At 40.1% G+C, this 13418-nt stretch overlaps 1 protein-coding gene across 1 annotated transcript; it reads right to left on the bottom strand.

Moving 5' to 3' along the window:
• Positions 1-9251: 9251 nt before the first annotated feature.
• sox18 (SRY-box transcription factor 18) lies at positions 9252-13120 on the bottom strand. Its single transcript, XM_076091444.1, has 3 exons — positions 12715-13120; positions 10079-10582; positions 9252-9850 (listed from the first exon to the last, which is right to left on the bottom strand). Exons 1-3 carry the CDS (start codon positions 13118-13120, stop codon positions 9252-9254), a joined length of 1509 nt encoding a protein of 502 aa, XP_075947559.1.
• Between the last annotated feature and the right edge of the window lie 298 nt (positions 13121-13418).

The raw sequence follows: 13418 nt of genomic DNA, 5'->3' as shown, positions 1-13418 counted from the left end.
ACTGGATTAAAATGAACTTTATCAGCCTTATCAACTGTTGCTAGCTAATTAACTTCGAATCTAAAACTGTCTCTGACTAATGTTACTGGCAAACCTGCAAAAAGGTTCTTAGATATGCATTTAATTGCAAAATAAATGATATCATGCTAATTCATTGAATAAATCTAATATACGGCTTTTATTTCAACACAATGCTGTTTAAATGTATACACTAAAAATACCTTTAATTTACCGAGACAATCAACAAGAGGTTCGATTTATGCTTATTTTTATTTTTCACTAAGAACAAATTAATGAGACTGTCAAAGTTATCTGGGATAAACCAGTAAAGAGCAGGAACGAGCTGCTAACAAAAGGGTAAACTCTAATATAGCAGTTTATATTTAGCCAGGCGCAGTCAGAGCCAACCCTGACCAAATTGGTGCCCCAGGGCAAGATTTTAGCTGGTGCCCCTTGTATCGCAGCCAACTCTACCACTAATCATTGTGTTTATACACTCACACAGAAACTGCTTAGCTTTTGGTCTTTGCGATGCAGATCACACAAGAAACACTGTATTTCTCCAGTAGGTTATTCCCCAAACAGCTGAATAATCGTTCCAGCTTTCCCTAATGAATTTAAGGTGGAAGTAACTGATGATGACTCTTGCTATATAGCTGTCAGGGTGATGCTGTGGGAGACCCAGATATTAGGGCCTTTTTCACAGGTTATATAGTTATGCTGTTGTGGGCTTTATTTGAATGTTTCGAAATGATAGTATTAAAGTTTTCTTCCCTCATTTAGGGGACCACTGGCTCTGCTTCCTGCCACAGCTGCCCTTGTGTATTTTTCATTTTGGTGAGGAGATAACAGAGACACAACCCTCCGAAGTGTTTATCCATCAAGACAGAAAGAAACGTTTGTATATTTTTTCTATGTTTGGTGACACAGACGAAAACAACACATCTTATAGCAAGTTATAGCACAACAGTATACGATTCCTCCATGAACATTCGGAGGCTGCAAGACTCACGACTCTGCAACCAAAAGGATCTTCTGTTTTATATTAATATGAAGATTACCATATGATTCCATCTAGCTCCAGTTTCAACTATGATCTCCATACAAGAGCATTCATTAAAATACTCAAATCATTCTGTCAAATCTAACCCATAAACAGATGGTCAGATGGATACAGAAGATATGTAGATGTATATATATTTAAAGATAAAAAAGAAAATATCAAAAGACATCCATAGACAAGTCACTTATCTGCACACAAATTCCAAGAGAAAGACTTTGAGTCTCGGCTGTATCTGTCATCAATTCTTATTTAATATGTGACAGCGTGTAGGACACACACACACACGCACACACACACGCACACACACACGCACACACACACACACTCACGTCATTATTTCATGTTCAGTGGTCAGAGTCAGACTGGAAATTCAAAACCACATGGACATAAAATAGAAAGTTTTGGTCATTTACACGCACAGTATAATTACACGTACACACTCACACGGCCCCACATGCATGCAAATACTGGACACACACAAACACAACAGATACACCAACGTTCATGCAAGAACATCACAGTGCACACAACGAAGTTGCAAGTTGCAGAAACTCACAAACAAACACATTTGCAGTGTAAACCAGCTGTCGTCTCACATCAGTCTGTGAAATCACGCACACATGGACGACCACAGACACACACACACATACACACACAGTCAGTGTGTAGTTGTGGTGATTGATCTGACATCCTAACCACATGTGGCCAATAAAACACCACAGAGCAGAGACAGAAAGAGACGGGAAAATCTTTCTCTCTCTCTCTCTCTCTTTCTCTCTCTCTCTCTCTCACACACACATGGATGTACAAATTCCATTCTCTCTGCCTCTCCACATTTCTTTTGCCCAGTGTCTATCTCCATATGTATCTTAAATATCTGTCTCTGGGTCTCACTCACTACGCATTCACACTGTGAGCACAATAATAAATAAATCACCAATCATGTACTCATTCTCTACCGAGATGTGGGCAGATTAACGTCGTAGAGGGCCTCAGGGCAAACAATTAGATACCGGGCCCTTATTAACCTCCCGTTCATCTCACTCTCTGAGCAACATGAATAGTATTTTAATGCTAAGATACTTCCAGGTGTGCTTTGTGGTCATTTGATTAAGCACAACAACTAAAATGGAACATAAAAGCACAAAACTTTCAAAACTAGATCTTAACACAGGGCCTCAAGATCAGGTTCGAAAGCATGAACATTTCAAAATCTGAAATTTGCTATTTTATCAGTGCTACATACTGGTGAACAAGAAATATATTCCTGTAAAAAAATGGTGATACCAGGCTGATTCATGTCAGCCATGCTGCGACTGTGCATTCTGTATGTGACGAGTTGAGAATGAGAGTGGGGCCTTAATGACACGTAAAAAGCTTAAAATGTGTAGACATGACACGTGAAAAGTCCTTACATAGTGTGCTGTTTATGCTTTTCTACTTTATAGATCCTTGTCACAAGAGTTGTATTGAAACATTGGATAGTGTTATAGATTGTTGAATGTAATGTTCATGACTTTTTGAAAGAACAAAAACCTTCCAGAGGTTTGGTTATGAGAATATTCAAATGATTTTATTGTGAAATACAAACATTGTAGCAGCAACATGTGACGCACAGAAACCAACACAGACTGATGTTAAATTTGTCTTTACACACATGCACACATACCATGTATACACCTTGGAAGCACACGTGTGTTCATTTCCAGCTGTAGAAGGGGAATACAGCCTTGTGTTATCTTTTCCAGTCAGGGCAATGAGCAGCGGGGTGAGGTGTTCCCACAAAAATATACAACTCTTCCTCTCTCTCTCCACACACACACACACACACACGCCCTTTCCGAACATCTCAAACTTCCACAGGAGTTTCCTCTTCGTTGCTCACATTCCTGTCATTACCTCAGCAACACACACACTGTTAAAAACCCTCACACACACACGCTGAGTACAATAAATGACCCGGTTTAGGAAAACACATACACTCTCCACACCACACGCAATCCCCAGTTTGGTTTTTACAGCCCAGTTAAGTCACGCACAGCCTTCACTTCTCCAACCAAAAGATAATTGAATCCTATGGAAATGTTAATAAAAAAGTTGCGAGTCAGACAAAAAGAGAGGGAAAGCCAGCTAGTGCGAGAGTGAGTGGGGGACTGAGGTGAAAAAAAGGTTTAATGGGGTGAAACAGAGGGAATGTGGAAAGAATAAGACGAAAGGTGAGAGGAAGATCCGAAGAAAAGGAGACGGACGGAGAGATACGAACCCGATGTGATGGGAAGGCTATAAATGGCAAGACATTTCCTGACCTTTCTGTGTGTCATTAGAACGCATTCAAATTCTTACGAGAATAAAGTCAAATATTTATGTAAACAAAATGACATCAGTACGGAAAACACGTTGAAAACGTCACTAATATAATTCACTTGAATGTTTTGCAAAATGCAATACTGGTTGCAAGTCCTGTGGTTGTTTGACTGATCCATCCTCCATCCACCTGCTGAGCAATCTCCAGCCATAAATTGTCCTTTATTTGTTTGTTGAGGTAGTCGTTGCTATGTTTGTTGTACATTATTGGGTGCTGAGAAGGGAACTGCCCGTCGACTACAATCTGAAACACCAATAGTGCGAAAAAATGTCCCACTGGACCGAAAAAAGCCCACTTGTCCGAATGTCCAATACCCAGTAAACAAATGCCCATTGCTCCGAAAATAAACACTCTCCCTTATAATTATAATGTAGAATGACGGCAATCAGTTGGAACAAAGGATGTCATTGGTTAAACACATAATTCTGCGGGCGAAATTCGTCTGAAATGAAAGTTCGCTTTAATATTTTCCACCCTCAAAAATGTTCCGCAAGGGTGTGCAACCATTCATCAGAACCCAATCAGTTCTTATACATTTCTATTTTTGGAGGAACATCTACGTTTAGATGAGGTGAATCAATAAAAGAGCACTTGATGAAAGAAGGAATAAAAAGTAGCGATACAAGATGAGTGGTAGAGAAGAAAGGGGTTGATACCAGAGAAAAAAAGAGTGGGTGGAAGAGAACAAAGGAGGGGAACAAGAAAAAAGCAGGAAAAATATAAATGTTAGGAAAAGGGAATGTATCAACATGTGGGGTAAGTTAAAGACAGTGAAAGGACAGAGATAAAGGGGAAAATAATGTCATGGGGAGAATAGGAAAAATGAGAGATGAAAGGACAGCGAAAGGAAGACGGGATGACAAATAAAGAGATGTCAGAATGGAGATGGAGAATATCACAAAGACAGAACGAAAACAAGAGGCGGGAATTTAAGTCATGGGAAACAGAACAAAAAGAAACAAAAATTACAGAGGCTGAGGGGCTGAGAGGGATACAAGACCAAACACTGACACAGAAAAGGAAGAAAACAGACTGTCAGAAAAAGAGAATGAGAGAACAGATTTTTCTTGTTCCAAATGCTTTCTTTTGCCTCCGTCAGCGGTTAGTTCAGGGGAAAACTGTCCCGCCGAGCCAAACTCGTTTAGCGTCGGATCTGAGGCTGGAGAGGACAGAATCAGAGCGGATCACAGAGGATTACAACACTGCATAAACACTGAGGTGATTGTCTTTCTGTCTCCCCCCCTGGATTCTCCTCTTCTCCTCCTTTTCCCACCCCTCCTTCTTCTTGTCTTCCTCATTTCCATCAGGAGACCAGGAGACATGAGAACTGACATCAACGGCTTTCATAGTAGACATTGAGAAACACAACTTGTGTACACTGCAATTACTGTTTGTTCTGGAAGATACCACAGCAAAATTGCGACAAGCATGAATGAGAAGAACAAAGTGTAGAATTTTAATTCTCAAATACCAACGCCTGGTCAGTGCCTCTCGTCATCTGATACCGACGCACCGGGGCACTTTTAGCGTCTGTATGAGTCACACCGGGACTTCAACTAACTCTAATGTAAACCCATCTGCATCATTATTGGATGGTCAGAGCAACAGACATAGTATAAAAAGGGAGAAAGTCCGCTGAAGGGGGAGGTTGGGGTGGATTGTTGGGTTACACAAACACTTTCACCCAGGAGAACACTGTTCGTGTTTAACCTATTTAACCTAACTTCTGTTACGTGACTTATACTTAACTAATGCTGCGGACGAAAGTTACATAACAAGCGTACTCATTTTATGTAACAAATGTACTTATTTTGACCCAAACTACAACCTTTTCTCACAATCTGGTTTTGGGGTTGCAGATCTCAGCCAATGAGGGCTGTTCAGCAGCTCCAGTTAGCGGCTCTCTGACCAGCTTTGGGTTAGTGGCGGCACCCAGAATTACACCAATCCACATGAGTGTACTGTACTGTATACTTATTGCACATATAATGACCATATTCTGGATGCCTTGTGTACCATATTATGCACATATCCACAAAGGTCAGCTTGATTTATTTTGAAACTCTAGGATCTCCACTAATGTTGCAAAATAAAGCTTTGTGGGTTTAAAGAAATACCACCATTGGTGAAGGGCTACAGAAAGGAGCCCTGACTGTAAACATGAGGTCATTTCACAGTTAAATGGTGCCGAGGAAAATAATCACCCATGTTCAGGCCTTCACTCAAACAAGACTACTACTCTTATTCAACCAATCAAACTGTTTAGAGAGTCTTTTCATCATAATTTGTCAATCTTAAGAAATTGCCATAACATAAACCAAACCAGATTTCTTTTACTGTCCCAAACATACCTAAAATAATGTGTTTGACATTAAGAGACTTTGTGATTTTGACATTGACATGTTGTTAGTAATGAATGATGAATGGTTACCATATTTTCCCTCACTGCGACATATACTGTAATGTGTGCCACTAATCTATACATTACGAAACTAACTCAATGAATAACCAACATGTATTAGCTTTCATTAGACAAAAGTGAATGGGATGTTGCTGTTCTCTTTGCCAGCTCTCAGATGTTAAGAATAAACTCTTTTTGGATAGAAAAACATCACAAAATGTGGATTTGTTGTGTTAATTCAGCCAAAATAGTGTCAAGTCAGTTTACATTAAACAAGTACAGTTTATTTTGTAATTATTTTATCAAACAGAATTTAAAGACACAAACAAAACCATTTTATACAGAAAATTTAGAAATCATCCCTGTCATACAGATTTAGAAGCATCACAGTCACTGGGAAAGTCCTGGTTTTAATTTGTCTTTATACGAGTGCTGAGAAAATGTCCTTTGTTTTAGTCTTGGGTGTTTCTTTTTGTTTTTTTCTTCAGATAATTATTACCAAAAGCCCCAGAGTTATTGTACTCCAAAAAAACGCCTGTCTCTCTGATGTTCTTTGTGTGTCACAGTAAATTAAAATGGAAACAAGACTCTGTTGGTGTCAACAGAAAAGAATGTCAAATGCAGATGTAGAAGTATTTGTTGAATATTTTGTTTGAACTGCTGCTTCCCTGCGGCTCCATCCTCTAGAGTAAATGTTAGGAAAAATCTACTATTGCTCTGTTTTCAACCAATGGTGGCCACAAGGAACGGTGTGGTAAGTATAACTGGTTTCACTGTACAAGATAGACGATTTCGTTCTACTGCTTCACGTACAAAAAAAGTATTGTCTGTTGGACTAATGCAGAACAGATGCAGGATAAATCCTTGAAGAGAGACTTCTGTTACTTTGCTCCCACTGTACACACATTTTACAGGATAGATGTGACACAAACACCTACAGAGAGACCTCTACAGTGGCTACACATTTTTTTTATTTTCTCAACAGAAACAAAACCACAAATTCTCATTTTCATTTCCAGTCATAAGGTAAATAACGTTGGTGTGGGAGGGAGCATTTCTGGTTTGCTGGTGTCACTGGTAGAGCAAAGTGTAACATGTAACCCATTAAAGAACCATATGAACCTCAAGAGATCTTTACAATTCAAGATTTAACTTTAAAGGCAAGTTTACACAGACACACAATAAACAACATTTTGGATGGCGAGTAGAAACTCACTGCTCCAATGCTTGTAGAATTAAAGTTATTTTTAAATTAATAGTTCAACATTTTCTTGCCGAGAGTGTGAATATCATTACCACTGTCATCTCTGTGGCATAAGTAGGTCGTTGGAACTGAGAGCCTTGTTTAGCCCAAAGTCAGCCAAGCCTGAATGAGTCAAAATGTTTAATTAACACCTTTAATGTTAATTAGTACACAAACTGGACGAAACAACCTACAAGCTGTGGTTCTACTGGGAGTAACATGGTGTAACTATTTGTGCACAGATTAAACAAATAAGATACAAAATGTTAATGAGTACATATTAGAGGTCCTGTTGGGAAATCTTCTTGATTTGGAAGAAAAGAAAGATGATTCCTGTCTTTATGCTAAGCTATGCTGATTGCCCCCTGGCTCCAGTGGTATCGATCTTCTCATCTAACTCTCAGCAAGAGAGCAAATTATTTCCTAAAATGTTGAGCTACTCTTTTAGGAAATGAAATGCATAAAACAAAATCTACGAAACAACAAAACAAACACTGTCCTTTCTGTACAAAAACATATTCAAAATGAGGGACATTTGATTTTTAATAAGTAGTGTTGCCTCTATACAGCTATTACATTAAACCCAGTGCAAAGAGAACATTTCATAGTCTCAATTTCTCCTTCACATAGTGCCAATAGACAGCAGCTATGATATATATACACACACACACATTAAAAGGCTACATCAAAACAAGGTTTCCAAAAATCATAAGACTCAAAACATGAACTATTATCCTTGAATGTTAAGAATGGGAAAATGTGTAATTAGAGTGGTTCACCAGCTCATCATTATTTATGTTTCTTTGTGTGAAGCTACAAATATCCAGGCCAGATATGATGGATTTTAAAGTATAAAGTGTAGCTGTTCTCATATACTAAATAAGACATTTCCAATGGCACTTCATTTGTAGAACCCGATCTTCTGTTATTTGTGGGACTAAATTACTCTTTTTAATCTTAAACGAAGACATTTTTGTTTAAACAAGTGGTACGCTTGTTATAGGCTACCACAGAGGCTTACTGGTTGCAAAGAATGCCCTTTGAATCATCAACATATCTGTGTTTGCTAGAAAGCAAAGCAACTTAAAATGTCCAGATTTTGGCACGGAGTTTGACATGAGGCCCTGTCAAAGAACGAGACAGAGAAGGAACGGCATGTATCACGGTGAGAAAAAAAATGGATCCGGCTTGTAAAACGTCCTGATCGTTTGTGGGAGACATCAGTGGTCTACTCTGGGTCTGTGGCCAAGGCTTTCCCAACAACACAGAGATTTGTGTAGTTGTAGAGTTTTTTGGTGACCAGATTACACGCAGTGCATTTAAAGAAATTGTTTAACTTGTATAATCTTCCTATTAGTATTGTTTGTCACCAAAAAGGGTTTGAGTGCAGAGAAACAAAACATGTGGAACAGGTTGGAGCAGGTAGGCTCCTCAACTAAGGCAAGTGCTTGTTGATATCCTACAACCCTTGACCAGAAAAACTTCCAGGTCATAAACGTGCTAACACAGAGACCTAGCATCCTTGATAAGTAACTAAAACCACAATGCTATTTTAAGGTGCTCTCCAGCTGTCTTGTGTTTATCTCTAAGAAGCACCTTAAGTGACTCAAGTAAAAATGTAACCTCTGAGCAGGACAATGCACTAGCTCAGCATACTTTTTTAGTAGCTGATTTGGCAATTGCTCAGCAAAAGCCAAATCCTTATGCTGGAGCTTTTGCCTTAAAGGTGCCATGAGCTAGTAATTTGTGCACATCCCACAAATCCTGCAAACAATCTTATGGGTCATAAGTTACCCATGTTAGCAAGTCTAATCTAGACTTAAAGCTGCTTAGCTAGGCATCCAATTGTTCAAGATCATGTTCAGGAATGCATTTATTTAAAACTAAGCATTTTGTTTCATTTCTTCTTTTTTTCCAGTTAGCAAATTTTTTAAAACTTTTTTCGCTCTTCCCATCTCTGGCTCCAGTAAGAGTTGGTATGATGAAATTACCTTTCTTTTCCACATTTAGAAAAACTTTTGACATTTACGGTTATGCAAGGCTTGGCAATGATTAAGAATATGAGCCAAAACTATTCTTTCCCACATACTTCCTCCCGATTGTGTAACAATGGTTCAAATGAACCAAACCAAAGTGTGCATTATGCCAGGAGGTACATATAAAGGATAAGATGGAGTATTTATCCAGTGATACAGGCACTGTAATAGACAGCACTGCTGGCATCAGAAAGAGCAGATATAAGAGGGCTGCTCCCTTCCTCACATCCACCAGCACCATTCAAAATGCTACTGACATCCCTGTTAATTAAACTGCTATTCATGCTACTACCTACATCACTGCTACTGCGCCCACTCAGGACTTTGGATCCACCACCACAGCCCTCGACACGTCCGTAGGCCCCCTCGCGATTCCTTCCGTCGTTTACATACTGGTCAAATTCATGCCTGTCCACCTCTGACCAAAACTCAGCAGAAGAAGACCCCAAATGGCAGGAGGACTCGAGATTTGAAGACTCTAAGTGCAAAGGAGGAGGGAAGGTTGATGTGGGGATGGAAGAGGATGGGCAGGAAGAAGGAGAAGTTTCAGGAGGAGGTGAAAGCTGCCCCAGGTGAGAAGGCATGTAATATGCTGCACTTGGAGCGCTGTTCCCATACATTTGGCTGAAGTAGCTGACAGGAGCAGTGGGTTGATGTGGCATTTGGTGGGATTTAACCAGCTCAGGAAGGATAATGGAGGGCTGGGAGTAGGGGACAGGGGAGGAGGAGTCAGATAGAGGTGGTGGGCACTTTACAGGACTTCTTAAGGCAATGTGGTGACTAGAGGTGTGATTCAACCTAGAGCTCATGCTCAAGGTCATATTTGACTCAACGGAACTCATTCTAGAATCAACTCTGGAATCTCTACTTGGACTCAAACAGGTGTTTAAACCGGCGCTAACACTCATTCCTGAACCCTGACTGTGTGTTGCTGCACCATTTATGGCGTTGTGGTGACTGTGGTTGTAATTGTGGCTGTAATGTTGGTTATGATGGTGGAGGTGCTGGTGGTAACCACTCCAACCTCCCATCCCTGCCTCCTCTTGCATATGTTGGGGGAAAAACACAGAATCCCCAGCTCCGTCTTCCAGAACATCCAGAGGGGACATCTCTGGAGTGGGCAGGCCATAGCTCTCCAGCTCTGAGTGTCCTGGGGCCTGGAAGTCCCTGAAGTGCCCAAGAGGATGCAGCAGGTGGTGGGAGTGATGATGATGTCCATAAGCAGAACCTCCAGAGACACTTTCTGCACCCAAGGAGCTGATACCAGGTCCTAATCCTAGTCCTGGTGCCCCTCCCTGGGCTAAACTATGCAGCAGAAGCCCCGGTTCAACCCGCTTGAGTTTTTTAGTGGTCTTTTTACGGCGAGGCCTGTACTTGTAGTTCGGGTGATCCTGGAGGTGCTGGACACGTAGACGTTCTGCTTCCTCCACAAATGGTCGCTTGTCTTTTGCACTCAGGGCCTTCCATGACTGACCTGAAAGGTACGGAAAAATACACAAATAATAAGTGGGGGCGCCCCAAATGAGATGAGAAAAAATGTAGAACTTTAACTATTTTATAATACTATTTTAACACCATTATTTTGAAATATTACCACAAAAAAACACAATGACATAACTACGCCTCAGGACTTTGAGAATAGTTATATTGCAATGTAGTTAACCTTGGAGCAGAGTGCTGTACTAGCTTACTAAATGACTCGCAGATAGGGCTGCGAGTAAAGATTATTTTATTATTGATTATTTTCTTGATTACCAATTGTTCGGCCTACGAAATATCATGTGAGAGTGAAAAATGTTCCTCACTATTTTCAAAAGAACATGCTAACATATTTAAACTGCCCAAAACCCAGAGGCATTTAGTTAATTTAGTATCATAGAAGCCAAACCCTCAGCAAACATTCATATTTGAGGAACTGGAAACAGTGAAATGACAACATTTTTGCATTGAAATAACTTGGAAGTGATTATCGAAATCCATCGGGCAGTGAGTGTTGTTGGCGTTCACATTATTTTCTGTTAAAATGAACCCTAAATGTAGTTGTAATACATGTTGTTCCAGGATGCCAGAGCGTCCTGGAGATCCCTGTGTGTTGGCTCTGATTTAAATAAACAAATCCCTCACAACGACAGCAGCATTTGCAACATTACAGTCTGTAAGATGTTCCAAACGGCCTAATTTTGAGGTGGTTATTCTTGTCATCTGGTGAATCGTTACCATCTATCTGATGTACTTATAGCTTACACTGCATTCAGTGCTGACATTTCCAGTTTGTCTTATCTTTGTAGACACCAGCAGCCGAGAGGTTTGAGACTCATGCCTCCTTTCAGACGCTTTCTGCTTTGAATCTCAGAGGCTCTAAAAATCTCAAGTGTGAATATGAGATGTTATGAATTTGATGGAGGGTAATATGAAAAAAGAGCATGTTACTAATTATAGTAAGAGAAAAGCAAGTCGGTAAAAACTGCTACATGCAATCTTAGTAATTTGTTGTGCTATTCCTGACATCAACATGAAGACTTTTAGTATAATGTTTAAAATGTTCAGAGGAATTAACAGCTTTTAAATTGAAAATGATTCACTCTATTTTGCTCACTTTGCACACAAATGAAAATGCATTCAAATAAGTTACTTAGGTTGCAAAAGTCAAGGCGGCATCAATAATGCACTGTTAGCCCTGACCCCTGACTCCATGTGACTACCTCCTCTTGAATTTATTCTCAATTATACTACTTGTAAGAAAAGATCTTGCGTGAAGTATTTATTTATTTTATTTAATCTTTTATTTTCATCAAATCCTCACCCCTGCACAGTTAAATAGTGGTCAAAAAAATGTGTAGTTCCCTCAGTGGAGGAGAACATACATTACGAGCGCATGATGCACAGCGGTGGACAGATTTATCCTGGAGTTTGAGTTTTACACTCTAATGTGAAGATCTAGTTAAACATATGAAACTGTACATTTGCTGTCATACTCTACATATACATTTTAATATTATGGGACCAAATCTGTATCACTATTAAGTCATATTCAAACGATGGATAATTTGTCAAAAGAAGAATGCAATATCCATTTTGTGTAATCATATAAATGTAAATATTTGTGAGTGAGACATTTTGACCATGAATCTTAAATGTCGCTCTATATATTGGTACGATTAGCCCTATTGAGACTACAATGACTCAGAGGGTTGGGGTTTTCCCACTGAGCTATAAATACTGGGAAAAGAAAAACTGCTCAAATATTGATTTTTGCAATTTACATGCCTGAAAGTCAAAGCTTTAGTTTGATACGTTAGTTTAGTTATCTAAACTGGTCAGGGCCCAATTTCCCAAAACCATCTCAAGACTGTGATCATAGCTTCAAGATGCTTTTGGGAAACTGCGTCCTGATGTGGTAAATTTCACACCTCAACAAAGATAAAATAAATGCCAAGAAATTAATTCATCATAGTCTGGTGATTCTCAGAATTCTCTCTATTGAACGTTTTAAAAGTTGCCAGCCCTACTAGATTTTACCAGTCTGGTTTCACTGGTTTTGATGACCTACATACAGGTTCGGTTACAGTTTTATTTTGCCCTGATTGGGGTTTTTGTTGTTCTTACCTAGCATCTTGCTGAGCACAGCGTTGTGCAGGTCGGGGTTCTGCACAGCCAGTCGTTTCCTCTCATCTTTGGCCCAGACCATGAAGGCGTTCATAGGCCTGCGGATCCTCTGCTCTCCCGCCACAGCCTTCCCATCAGCTGTGTCTGGCGAAACACCTCCTGCCTGGGTCAGGTCCGGACTCTGTCCCCCTGAACTTGGTGTCAGAGAAAGCCTCGGTTCTGTTCTCCTCATGTTCCTGCTTCTAAGGTCATCGGGAGAACTGCAGTCCCCGGAGATGTTCTGCTCAAAGCCCAGTTCAGAATCAGAAGCAGGGCTCGGGGTCCCCGACGCCCAGTGGCCCCCAAGAGACATCCGGCTGGCATGCAAAAGAGTCTCTCTAGACAAGCTGGACTCGGCTAAATTCATTCCAGAACAGGGCTTGGATTCAACTTTTAGTCCAAGTGGAAGTGAGCAAACGTCTGTCTCAGTTTTTTGGGTAGCAAAGTTCTGGAAAAAAAATGTTGCTCAAAATGTTTCAGATGACAAAGAGAAAGATCAAGAGAGGAATGTGATTGATTTGGAGCACAAATCCCAAAGCAAAGCATCGAGATCTGAGAGGAGCCGGGATATAAGAACGAAAGAGAAAACAAACACGTTATGGTGCAGGATGTTCCCCCTGGAAAGGATCCACAATGATTCTGCCTCTCTTTTCTTCACTCTGTTT

This window comes from Anarhichas minor, unplaced genomic scaffold, assembly GCF_050575085.1.
Source record: "Anarhichas minor isolate MPS153535 unplaced genomic scaffold, ASM5057508v1 ptg000003l, whole genome shotgun sequence".
NCBI classification, from domain to species: Eukaryota; Metazoa; Chordata; class Actinopteri; order Perciformes; family Anarhichadidae; genus Anarhichas; species Anarhichas minor.
Note: the sequence above shows the minus strand (reverse complement) of the source record. Positions and strands in the feature narration are given on the sequence as shown.

What these genes read in the sequence shown, in the direction of transcription:
- sox18 (XM_076091444.1), bottom strand. Translation starts at nt 13,120, where the DNA reads ATGAATTTAGCCGAGTCCAGCTTGTCTAGAGAGACTCTTTTGCATGCC. An exon ending in TGTGCTCAGCAAGATGCTAG is followed by an intron (nt 10,583 to 12,714) that starts GTAAGAACAACA and finishes CGTACCTTTCAG; the next exon opens with GTCAGTCATGGAAGGCCCTG. An exon ending in TAACCAACATTACAGCCACA is followed by an intron (nt 9,851 to 10,078) that starts ATTACAACCACA and finishes TAAAGTGCCCAC; the next exon opens with CACCTCTATCTGACTCCTCC.